Source organism: Lynx canadensis, chromosome C1 (assembly GCF_007474595.2).
Source record: "Lynx canadensis isolate LIC74 chromosome C1, mLynCan4.pri.v2, whole genome shotgun sequence".
Classification (NCBI taxonomy): Eukaryota; Metazoa; Chordata; class Mammalia; order Carnivora; family Felidae; genus Lynx; species Lynx canadensis.
The window spans coordinates 71376022-71388912 of record NC_044310.1 but is presented as its reverse complement, the minus strand read 5'-3'; the positions used below and the strand labels follow the sequence as shown (position 1 = coordinate 71388912).

Genomic DNA, 12891 nt, shown 5'->3' with positions numbered 1-12891 from the left:
TCCGAAAATCTCCTGTTCTCCCTTGTGATCACATTGTAGATTTTAGCTAGTGCCTTACCTACCTTGCTTACATGTAACAACCATAAATCACACTTTCCTGTTTCCTCTACCGTAGGTGATCTCTCTTAGTTCATGACCGCTGTGGTGTGTTTGGAATTGACTTCCCTCGCTCTTGTTATAGTGACAAGTGTGATGATTTCTGTTCTTGGCTTTTGGTTTTATTATTTGATATTAAGAATGATTTTCCCCCTCATACAACGCTGTAGCATTTGAGATTATCCAACCACTCATAAATATGTTTAAGACACATAAGAGTATTAAAGGGGAAATATATATAACTCATTTATTTGCAAGGCCTTTTGACCACTTTTTTTCCTATTGAGGTATAATTAATGTATAACATTATATTAGTTTCAGGTGTACAACATAGTGATTCAATATTTGTATGTATTATGAAATGATCAACACAAAAAGTCTACTTAACCATACATAGTTACAAATCCATTACCATGAATAGTTAGAATTTTTTTTTTCTGTGATGAGAACTTTTAAGATTTACTCTTGTATGTCAGTTATGCCTCATTTAGAAGAAGAAAATAGAAAACATTTAAAATTTATTCTTTCCCAAAATAAGTTACTCCAAATTTATCAAAATTTCCAACCCCACTTTAAAAAATCTGATGGCATAGCAGGAAGATGTGATTTCAGTTTATGCAAACAGGTATTTTGATCCAACCTTCTTTGGATACAACCCCAAAATCTACAAAATAATGTAAGGGAGAATCCTGTTTCTCATCAGTAAATAAACAAAACAACTTGCAAATATACAACACACTATTATGAAACATGATGTTGTACATGGACAATTGGTATTCTTTACCAAATAAGAGTCTAGAAATTAAAAATCCATGTAATTGGAATAATTTACAATTATATTAGTATGCCTTGCTTTCTCAGCTTTTGTTTCACATGCATTTATAGAGGGCCAGAATCAATAAAGTATATGTACTGCGAATTGCTTACTTTATGAGTAACAAACCTAATGATATGTATGATAATTGGAAATTATGTGTGTGCATTTTTAGCATGGTTGCAAAACAAGAAGTCAATTACCAAAGCAATTTATAAGAATACAAAATGTTCACTAGCATAATAGTTTTTTGTTGTTGCTTTTGTTATTTTCAGAATATTAAAGGTTAACAATACTTCAGTTAAAAATAATTCACCACAGTTTATTTTATTTTGAAGACCAATTGCTATCTGTCTTTGTTTTCTAAAGGTGTTCTTAAGGACTATCTAAGAGAACTTCCTTCTCCTCTGATAACAAAGCAGCTTTATGAGGCTGTAATAGATGCAATGGCAAAAAATCCTTTGAAAATGTCATCAAGTGGATGTGAGAATGACCCAAGTGACTCTAAGTATACTGTTGACCTGCTTGATTGTCTGCCTGATGTTGAGAGGGTGAGCATCAGTGGTATACCTTTTTCCCTGAAAGCCAGCTAATGAATATATACTTAGCTCCAGAGCTACAAATAGTTTTTCAGTTGTTTCACATTTGTGGCACTTAGGAGTTTAAGCTCTGCCTTTACTAAAGGCTCCTTAAACAGCATAAATATAGATGACAATTTTATCTTTTCTGTATATAATTTTAGTCTAGGCACAGGTACTTCCTATATGTTTTTAAAGAGTATGGCTACCTTACTATAGAAAAATTGAGAAGATATAGTAAAGAAAATGGAAAATTGCAATTATCAATAACCAAAGGCAACAATAATTAACGTGTTAGTTAATTAACTATATGTAGTTAATGTATTTCCTTTTAGTATTTGAAAAATATGGTAACTGTTTCAGTGTACATGGCTTAGCCTTAAGACTTAAGTAACCCTCACCACCACCATCGCTTTCCTTCTTGCATCTTTCCATTTACCTCCTCACGATCTAAATCTTGGGACCAGTATCCTCAGGACCAGAGGAGATAAGAGGGTAGCTGGGTCTGCAGAACCAGTCTCAACCTAACTTTAACTGTTGTTCCTTAGAACAAAAGAGAAAATAAGAGAGAGATGGCTGAGCTTGTCCAGATGAGGTCAACTTTGCCTATATTTCTTATTATGTGAGGGTAGAAAGGGCAAGAGTGAATGTGTGAAAATATTAAGCCCCAAAACTTCATTCACCTTTACTGTCCCCTTCCCTGTGCTCGGTCCAGTTAGATTAGTAAGTATACTCCTGTGGGTGAGAAGAAGGGAACAACTACAAAGAAGTAAGCAGAATTAGAAGGGTGGAATGAAGGGGTAGACATATTCCTTCTTCGTTGCCAGGTAAAGTTTGATTGCCAGGTATCATTTGACTTACAAGTGAGGAAATGAGTGGAAATTTAAATCACCTGCTCCAGTTATATAGCTTTTATGAGTGCTGTAGTCTGTCACCTGAATTTATAGGTCTTTCTGGTCCTAAAGCTCTTGCTATTATCATCCTTTCTAAAAAGGCTTCATAATATTCCATTGAGTGGATTTGACATAATTAATCACTATTCTCTTTTGTATAATATTTAGGTTTTGAGTCTATTTGTATATATTTTTATGCAGAGATTTCTTTTCAGTTAGAATTACTTATTTGGAGTAGAAATAATGGAATTGTTGATTTAAATGATGTGAACATTCAAAGGCTCTTTTTTTTTTTTATTTTTTTAATATTTATTTATTTTTGAGACAGAGACAGAGTGTGAACAGGGGAGGGTCAGAGAGAGAGGGAGACACAGAATCTGAAACAGGCCCCGGGCTCCGAGCTGTCAGCACAGAGCCCGACATGGGGCTCAAACTCATGGATCGCGAGATCATGACCTGAGCCGAAGTCAGACGCTCAACCGACTGAGCCACCCAGGTGCCCCTCAAAGGCTCTTAATATGTTTTCATATTACTTTTCAAAAGGGACAGAACAATTGCACTTTTTGGCTCATCTTTATTTAGTAGACAAAAAAATATTTTACTTTAAATTGTATTTCTTGGTTTGCTATTGAGATTAAATCTAAGATATTTAGCCAGGTGTGTGTGTGTGTGTGTGTGTGTGTGTGTGTGTGTGTGTGTGTGTTGGTCACAGCATGGTATGCTGAAAGTAGCCTTAAGATGTCAACATATGTAGAATCCTGCTTGTGTTAGCAAATGTATAGTGAGTGGAGATGAAGAATGGATATTTATTATTGCTTTTATGATTCATATATTTGATTTGTTTTGATTTCAAAATATTAATTACAGTCTCCTCTAACTTTTCTTCTTTCTTTATTCCTTTCTTTCTCAGCCGAACATTAGAAGAATATTTATTTTGGCTGTCCTTATTTCTTCACCACCCTTGACTACTCAACACATTGTAATCTGGCTCCCTACCCTATCTTTCTGGACTTATTTTTGCCAAGGTTACTAATGACCTTCTGATCACTGAATCCATTTTTTACTTTTGGCTCTAAAAATAAGTCATTTTGATTTTTTCTTTTTTAATAATTTTTAAAATTACAGTTTTACTTGGCATTCATTTCTTTAATACAATTATGAAGAAGAAATTATATACTCATTTTATTTGTTAAATGATTGATCACATGCCAGTACTTCAAAAACATCATATTTCTTTCCATAATTGCTTAGACCTAAATAACCTTCCACCCCTTACTAGTTTCTTCAAGTTTTAAAAAATATTCTTTTTGGGGGCACCTGGCTGGCTCAGTTGGATCCTTGATCCTCAGGATCGTGAGTTCAAGCCCTATGTTGGGTGTGGAGATTACTTATATAAATAAAAATACTTTAAAAAAAAAAGTATTTTTTTTCAACAAAAAAACTTTTTTTTTTTCATCTCTAGCTATTCTATTCTTTTTTCCATGGTTTGTCTACTTAAAGTATTTGTTAGTTAAGCACATTGGCCTTTTTCCTATTCTGTATCATGATAGACCCTGGCCACGTTTGAAATTGTTAGCTTCCTAAGTTTAAGGTTGGCAGTCCCCTGATTATGACTAGAGGATTTATCTGTTCTTAAAGATAAACACTCTTACCTAATCCCTTTTCCATCACAGCCTTTGCTATTGTCATTTTAGAGGAGGGAAGAGAAGAAAACGTTGATGTATATTTTCCTAGGGACGCCAGTTGAAATTTGGAATGCATTCATGAGCCTTTATAAAGACTATACATTTTAACCCTCTAATCGATCAAATTATGTCATTGGAACCTAAAGGTCCAAGCTTTGAAACAATCTTTTGAAAAGTAACAGAATGTCTGTTTATATTTTCTGCTGTAAATTGTGTCCTTAAATTTGCTCCTGTGTATGACTTTACTAAGTGAAATGTAATTTAACTTAATTTAGGCAACCCTAAAGATGTTGCTGGATCATTTGAAATTGGTGGCTTCTTATCATGAAGTGAATAAGATGACGTGCCAGAACCTGGCTGTGTGCTTCGGACCCGTGTTATTAAGTCAGAAGCAAGACACTAACCATAACAACAGAGTCTTTACTGATTCAGAAGAACTTGCAAGTGCTTTGGATTTCAAAAAACATATTGAAGTTCTTCATTATTTACTTCAACTCTGGCCAGGTAAATGATTCTCTGGAAATACTTTTCTCTTTCAAGGGCAGAGTGTTTGAATTAGCTAATCACTAAATATGCCCATATATGATTGCAGAAAATATTTCCTAGATTTTGCTTTTTCTGTTTAAATTTTTTGCTTTTGCTGATAATATAATAGACCTATAGATCAATGTGCACATTTTGGATTTGGTCAGATCAGGATTTGTATCCTGGTTGTGTTACTTATTAGCAGTCTGGTCTTGGGCAGGTTCTTTAACATCTTAGAGCCTCAGTATCGTCTTTTGTCATATGGACTTTAATAATGTTTATGGAATTTATAGGAGGGTTAAATAAGGAGTTACGGGGGCGCCTGGGTGGCTCAGTCGGTTAAGTGTCCGACTTCGGCTCAGGTCATGATCTCACGGTCCATGAGTTCGAGCCCCACGTCAGGCTTTGTGCTGACAGCTCAGAGCCTGGAGCCTGTTTCAGATTCTGTGTCTCTCTCTCTCTCTGACCCTCCCCCGTTCATGCTGTCTCTCCCTGTCTCAAAAATAAACATTAAAAAAAAAAATTAAAAAAAAAAAAAGGAGTTACGTATGTTAAGCTGCTCAGTGCAGTTCTTGTCACAGAATAGGTACTCTGTAAATATTAACTTCTTTAGTCCTTCAATCAGTTCTTCTTCCTGACATTTTTACTGTATTCATGGTCATTCTTCAAATTATCCAGGCTTGACTTGACAGTTATCTTTGATCTTTCCATCTTTCTTATCCATTCCTTGTTCCAGCCAAGAACAAAAAGCTGACAGTTATTTTCCTACTATATCTCTTATATAGTTTCAGAGCTAAAAGGAATACATGTTTAATTAGATGTTCTAATGCTGTATTTAGGTTCCAAATTTTTCTTATCCTATAGTAATGCCTGCTTCCCTTCCCTACCCTGCATAGTACCAAACATGAAAGTACTTAGGAGCTCCATGTAGCATACAGTGGTAAAAGTGGTTGGCTCCTGGAGTCAGGCTTGGATTCAGATCCATTGTGGCCCAGGCACATACTTTAATTCCCCTCAGTATGCTTCTCTATACATAGTGCCTACCTCAGGGTTGTTGTGAAGATTCTGCAGATAAAGCATCAAAGATAGTGACCAAAGTGTTTTGCATAAAGTTAGCTCTTTGTTACTCTTTTAATGATACAAGTAAGGATGGACCAAAGTGCAACAAAATGCTTGATTTAGTCTTAAAATACATCTAACTAATTTTAAAAAGTGAATAAAAAACTTGGAAAGTTAAAATTTTTGCTTTCTTTCAAACACAAGCTTAAAAGTCATTTCTAATGTGTCTTTTAACTGAATTGGTATATATAATTAATTATTTAAAAATCCTGAATCAAGATTCTTTGGCTAATTGGTTTGATTTCTGCATTTGGTGCCCAACATAAGGGATCTCTGAGGTTAAAGTTTTAAATGTGTTTTCTATAGTTTTTCCTACAACTGCTTTAATTGTAATAAACATCAGGAATTGGGAAAGGAGCCATCTTTGTTCTAGTCACAAATTAAAACTTGCTTACCTGGAGAGATAAACACAGTTTACTATCAGTACCTGATTTCTTTATCATTACTTCTGTGTCAGAAGTTAATGTTATTTAAAAATAACTCCTCTAAGGACCTGAATACACATTTTTCCAAAGAAGACAAATGGATGGCCAACAGACACATGAAAAGATGCTGAACATCACTTGTCATTAGGGACATGCAAATCAAAACCACAATTAGATATCATCTCACACCTGTCAGAATGGCTAGCATCAAAAAGACAAGAAATAACAAGTGTTGGTGAGGATGTGGAAAAAAGGGAACCCTTGTGCAGTGTTGGTGGGAATGTAAATTGGTGTAGCTGCTATGGAAAACAGTATGGAGGATCCTCAAAAAATTAAAAATAGAAATACCGTACAATACAGTAATTCCACGATGGGGTATTTACCCAAAGAGAATGAAAATACTAATTTGAAAAGTTTATTGCAGCTTTACAATAGCCAAGATATGGAAGCAACGTAAAGTGCCCATCAGTAGATGAATGGATAAAGAAGATGTGGTGTATATACTAATTATGGACTATTACTCCGCTATTTAAAAAAAAAAAAAAGCGATCTTGCCATTCACGACAATATCAATGGACCAAGAGGGTATCATGTTAAGTGAAAGAAGTCAGACAAAGGCAAATACCATATAATTTCACATATATATGGAATCTAAAAACCAAAACAAATGAACAAACAAACGAAAAAACTGGAAACAGACTCATAAATACAGAGAACAAACTGGGGGTTGCCAGGGAGGAGATGGCATGGGGGAAGGAGTGATATAGGTAAAGGGGACTAAGAAATACAGACTTCCAGTCTACGGCCATACCACCCTGAACGCGCCCGATCTCGTCTGATCTTGGAAGCTAAGCAGGGTAGGGCCTGGTTAGCACTTGGATGGGAGAAATACAGACTTCTGGTTATAAAATAAATAAGGTCACGGGGATGAAAAGTATGGTATGGGGAGTATAGTCAACAATATTGTGATAATGTTGGTGACAGATGATAACTACACTTATTGTGGTGAGCACTGTGTAATGTATAGAGTTGATTCACCTGAAAGTGATATAGCATTACACGTCACCTATACTTCAATTAAAAAAAACATCTGCCTCCTTTTCTATAACCTGTACTTTTCTTTAGTTATAGTACCTCAGACAAAGGGCGGAAAGATGAGAGTAAATACCAGTTAGTTTTGCCCTCTAAATCATTTGTTTTTGGATTCAAGAGAAGGCAGACATCAAATAAAAGTAGTGTAGTGACTGTGCGTGAGAAAGTTGATAGTGATACAGAGAATGAGCCATAGCGCATTAACTTGGTAAATGCCCATCTCTATGTGTTAGATAGAAGGTTTGACTCCTTGCTATGCATATCTTACATATTTTTGTTTTTGGAATTTCCCCTACTCTGGAGGTAAAAAAAAAAGAGTTGGTTCCACATTTCTCCCATCCACCTTCGTTTTTACTTTAACTTTTGTGTTATTTTTGTTTTTTCATTTGGGGCAATAGTGAAATTTGCTTTGAGCTTTCCATTTGAAAAATCTTATCTTCAAAGTGATCAGTTAAAATCCTAGCATATTGGCACCGAGAGGTAAAAATCATCCTGCCAGTGGTATTTCAGATTGTCTTCTGCCAAACCCTAAGGTTCTTTGGAAGCAGCTTTGGAGCCAGATTGGCAACAGGTGAGGGAACAAAATGGAAACACACTTCCCTTTTGATCAAAACAGTTTTTGTTTCATCTTTTATACGTATTGGATTTTTATAAATTGTTGCTTTTTAAAAATGGTCTTGCTGTTGTAAGAAGAATATTGAAATTTACTGATAGGCCACTCTTTCTCTTTATAGAAGGGGAAATAGCTTTAGAGAGAGTGTAACTCCTAGACTAGCTGTTTGCTGTATCACATTTTCTATGATGAGTAAATTTTGGGCAGGTTTTTTTGGGAACAAGCTATCAATTTTTTCCTATTCCTTTTTGTTTCACTTTTCTCACTAGACTAAGCTTTATGAGGTCAGGGACTATATTTTGCTTACCCTTATACACCCAAGTCCTAAGACAGTGCTTGGCACTAACGAGGCACTCAATATATTCTATTAAATAAGGCAATTATACTCTAGACAAAAGGCTAATAATATTAGGTGATGGTTGAAAATATAAATCCACCAGTAGAAAACAAGATAAGAAAATTAAGATTCTTAGTTACATACCATTACATTTTGAAACATTTTCAGCAACTTTATAGATTGCATTTTTAATTTTATTCTGTTGAAGACGGACAGTCATAGTACTAGAAAAACCACAACTTTTGGGGTCAAAATTAGCCAGTTTCTCTGCATTTTTAATAGGAAAGCATTCCACCATCAGTAGTTTAAAAAGTCAGTGAGGTTGATTTTTCAGAAACTGAATTCTTAGTCCAAAAGATATAAAATATTACTATAATTGGTTTCTTAAATCCTTTCCAAGAAAATACAGAACAATAATGTTTGAATAGGGATTTGGTTTAAGTAACTGGCAACAAAACAAATCTGGGTTTTGAAGGTGAATGTCAGAAGATGGGAGCACGACAAGACAGGCTCAATCCAGAGTCAAAAATGCGTTACTTAGGGGCACCTGGCTGGCTCAGTCGATAGAGCATGCAACTCTTGATCTTGGGGTCATGAGTTCAGGCCCCACGTTGCCAAGGCATAGAGCTTACTTAAAAAAGAAAAAAAAAAGTTTTACTTTGGATCACAAACCAGATTACTTCAAGGTTAGCAAAGTACTGTAATGAAAACAACAGGCATGCCACTTAAGCACTAAGAACAGGAATAGCAAGAAAATGAGGGAGAAAAGCCAGGAGACTTAGTAGAGATTAGCAGCTAGAGGAGAAAAAGGAATATGAATAATTAAGCAGTGGAAAAAATCAGCTATTTATTCTGCAGTTGCTTCAGTTAATGGCATGGGGCATTCTATATTAATAGTGTTATTAAAGATCAACTTAAGGTAAATATCAGGGGCACCTGGATGGCTCAGCTGGCTAAGTGTTGACTCAGGTCATGATCTCTCAGGCGTGGGATTGAGCTCTGCTTTGGGCTCTGTGCTGGCAGCACAGAGCCTGCTTGGGATCTCTCTCTCTCTCCCTCTCTGCTCCTCCGCCACTCATGGGCACACTCGCATGCACTCTCTCTCAAAAATAAAACATTAAAAAAATAAATATCAGGCCTTTGTTTTCCAGAAAATTTTAGCTCAAGAGATTTTAGCTATTCACAATTATATATAATAGCCATCATAAAAATATAGACAAATGGAAATGTTAGAAACATACCGATAGATAGTTATCAAGTATTTTAATAAAATCTAAGTACAAAAAATTATGTAATCTCTGAAAAATGTATTTTAAGTTTATTTTTGAGAGATAGAGACACAGTGTGAGCAGGGGAGGGGCAGAGAGTGAGGGAGATACAGAATCAGAAGCTGGCTTCAGGCTTGAAGCTATCAGCACAGAGCCTGATGTGGCTCAAACTCATGAACTGTGAGATCATGACCTGAGCTGAAGTCAGAGGCTCAACCGGCTGAACCACCCAGGTGCCCCTGAAAAATGCTGTTAAGATCACTGTAAGTCTGCAAAACTAGCACTATATACAAGTTGGTATTACTTTGCAATTATCTTGTTTTGTACAGTAAGGAACAAGCATTCGTTATATGTTGGAGAGTGTAAAGTGGGTGTGTTATTACTGATAATATATTCATACTGATAATAAGTATCTCAGTGAAAGAAAGTGTACATGAAGAGGCATTTATTAGTGGAGAATAAGCAAAAAGAGGAAAGTATTACGGGTAGTTTTCAAAAGCTATGCCTCAACATTCAAGTCCATCTTATATACAGAAGAACCATAGGCAAATGTTTTGTTCAATATGCACTAAAGGGTAAGCAGTGAAGCCTTGGTTTGTCATGAAGTTATGTGTATATCTGTGGTAATCTATATGGCCAGCACAATGCATACTCTTAGAAGAAATTAATATGAGGAATGTTATTTGAGATTGTTAGATATCTAACTAGAATGGGAAAATAAAATATCTGTACTATTTTCAGGCAATAAATGAAGACTATTAGTAGCTAATGCTGTATAATCAAACTCAGGTAACCAGTGGTCAAATTTAGTATTTGTGCATTTTATCAAAGTGAAATTTGGGCTGCTTAGTAAAATAAAGTATGACACAGCTGCTAATAGAATTGCAAAAAAGCACAAAGGTTAGAGTGAGCACTTTAGATGTCTTTGCCTCATTTAGATGTTTGCAGAAGAAGGAACTTTTTGTTTTGTTTTCTTGTTTGTACAGCAACATGCCTTGCCTGCTTTTTGCTCTAGCTTTTAATATACAAGAAGCTACCAGCTTAGCTACTGTTTGAATTACAGCTAGATAATAATTAACTTGCACAGAAAGTTAATCAGCGTTGGAAATTTTATTTGTTTGGGGATGTTATGATATGGCATGAATTAGCACCATTGACCACTCTACTAGCTTCTGCCCCTAATCTTGATTATGTCTGGTTAGAAAAAAGTAATTATGGAATGCTTTTTTAAAAATAGTGTGCATGTTTTGTTTTTAATGCATGTTTATAGTTGATTATTAAATGGCTTATCTTTAGCTCTGTTTTTTAAAGGCCAGTTGGATGGCTGTGACTAAGCAAATTTATTGTTTGTTTCTAGCGCAACGTTTAACTGTCAAAGAATCAACAGATAATTTGTTCCCAGAGCAGAAGTCTTCTCTAAGTTATTTGAGGAGGAAGAAAGAACGACCTTGCATGTTAAATTTGAGTGGTACTGATTCATCAAGAATACTTAGACCGAGGCAAACCAGATTAGACAGTCCAGTTAGCAATCGGTATGCAGGCGACTGGAGCAGCTGTGGAGAAAACTACTTTTTAAATACAAAAGAAAATTTAAATGACGTAGATTATGATGATGTCCCTTCAGAAGACAGAGAAAACGGAGAAAATTGTAGCAAAATGTATGGACCAGATATAATGATTGAACAGCCAGTACCCTTGTCCGAAGAGTACACATTTCAGACGTATTTGACAATGCAGACAATTGAGTCTACAGTGGACCGAAAAGTCAATCTCAAAGATCTACAGGAAAGTATTGATACTTTGATTGGAAATCTGGAGCGTGAACTCAACAAAAACAAGCTTAATATGAGTGTTTGAGATTGAGAGGTTTTATTTGCTTTTTTGTAATGTTTTAAATTTTAAATCAGTCTTTCTCATTTTCTTATACCTCTCACAATGGTTTTATTTTTTTACTTTTAAAAATTCCATTAATTTCTAATAAGTTCATGTGATTCCATTAAAAACGCTATCATTAATACAATTTTTACTTATCTCAATAGAAAATTTTTCTTGGGGCAAAGATAACTTGGACTTGTGGATATTTTAACAAATATGGCCAATTCTGTGGAGATGACTTTTAAATGCACTTACAAGGTTCAGATAAGTTATTGGCCCTTCATGGTTTTTGTACTTTATAGGAACTGCTCTTTTGTAGCTGAAACAGGTGTTTCTTTCAGAGGAACGTGGTAGCTGCTCCGTCTGGTTTGCAGTGTGAGCCCATGTACACTGCAGCATCCTTTGATCATATTTCATTTGCAATGCAAATGCTGCTCTAAAAAACTTTTTATAAATAAAAGTAAAATTATACAAATATTAATGTATTCTTATTAGCGTTCAGTAATTATTTAAGCTTATGAAAACTAAATATTTTTATAAACCTGAAATGTGTATATTTATAAGTGCATATATGGATAGATGTTAGAATGAGAGGAGGCATGGGCTACAGAATCACATGTATCTTTAAAGTATATATGTCATGAGGCCAAAATTATTAGCTTCAAATGTCTTTTTCAGGGAAAGAATATTTAAGTTAAAGGAGGAGTTCTGTAGAAACACTTGAACCAAAACACTAGAGGCATCTGAATAGAAATAATAGACTTTCTTTTTTTTATTCACAGAAAGTCACAGTATCCCTAGTGAGAAGTCATCTTTTAAATTGAAATTCTCTAACTTCTTAAGGGATTAAGTGCCCAGATTTCTGCACTAGTGATTTACACTTCAAAAATCTTTACCTATTCTATGCATTTTTATGTTCTGCTTTTTTAAAACAGAGTAATTGTGCTTTAAATGTATTATTTATTTGTAGTAGTACATTGATAACATTGACTTTATAATTACCCTCATATGTATCTAAAAGAAATCTTGCCGGCATAGTCCATGTTATTGATTTTTTAAAATAACTTATTTTGGCTAAGTGTATCTACCAGATAGGCATTATAGCAGTCACAGCAGTGTTTGAAAAATGTAAATTTAGAAGACTTTTTATTAAATTGGAATGTATTTTTTTAAACTTTTATACCCACAGAACATGTAATTTTAAAATTATAAATAAAATTTGAATTACCAACTTAAAGATGTAGCAGCCAGTAGAAAACACTTCTTGATGTTTTTCTAAATATTAAAGTATTTAACTATTTCTATGTTAAATATACACTGATAAACAGAACACCTTGTTATTTAATTTGAAAACTCAATTGTTAAAAAGCCAGATAAATAATTATTTTTATATGAAAATTTCATTTTTTAAAGCTTTGTATAACAATTCAGAAGAATACCAAAAGAATTTGTGACAGGTATATATCTAGAGTAAACAGTCAAAAGAAATGTACTTTAAATGTTTTATAGGAAGACTTTGTTTGCTATATCATGTATATTGTATGAATTGAATAAGCTGTTCCAGAAATGTA

The 12891-nt window shown here is 34.5% G+C and overlaps 1 protein-coding gene across 1 annotated transcript in view; it reads left to right on the top strand.

Annotated features, from left to right (window-relative positions):
- The window catches only part of SYDE2 (synapse defective Rho GTPase homolog 2), a 49233-nt gene extending 37870 nt beyond the window's left edge, over nt 1–11363 (top strand). Inside the window, exons 5-7 of the mRNA XM_030327074.1 lie at nt 1280–1461; nt 4342–4570; nt 10803–11363. Coding sequence (XP_030182934.1) covers nt 1280–1461; nt 4342–4570; nt 10803–11302 — 911 coding nt within the window. The 3' untranslated portion in view covers nt 11303–11363. The remainder of the gene's footprint in view (nt 1–1279; nt 1462–4341; nt 4571–10802) is intronic.
- Nucleotides 11364–12891: the final 1528 nt, after the last annotated feature.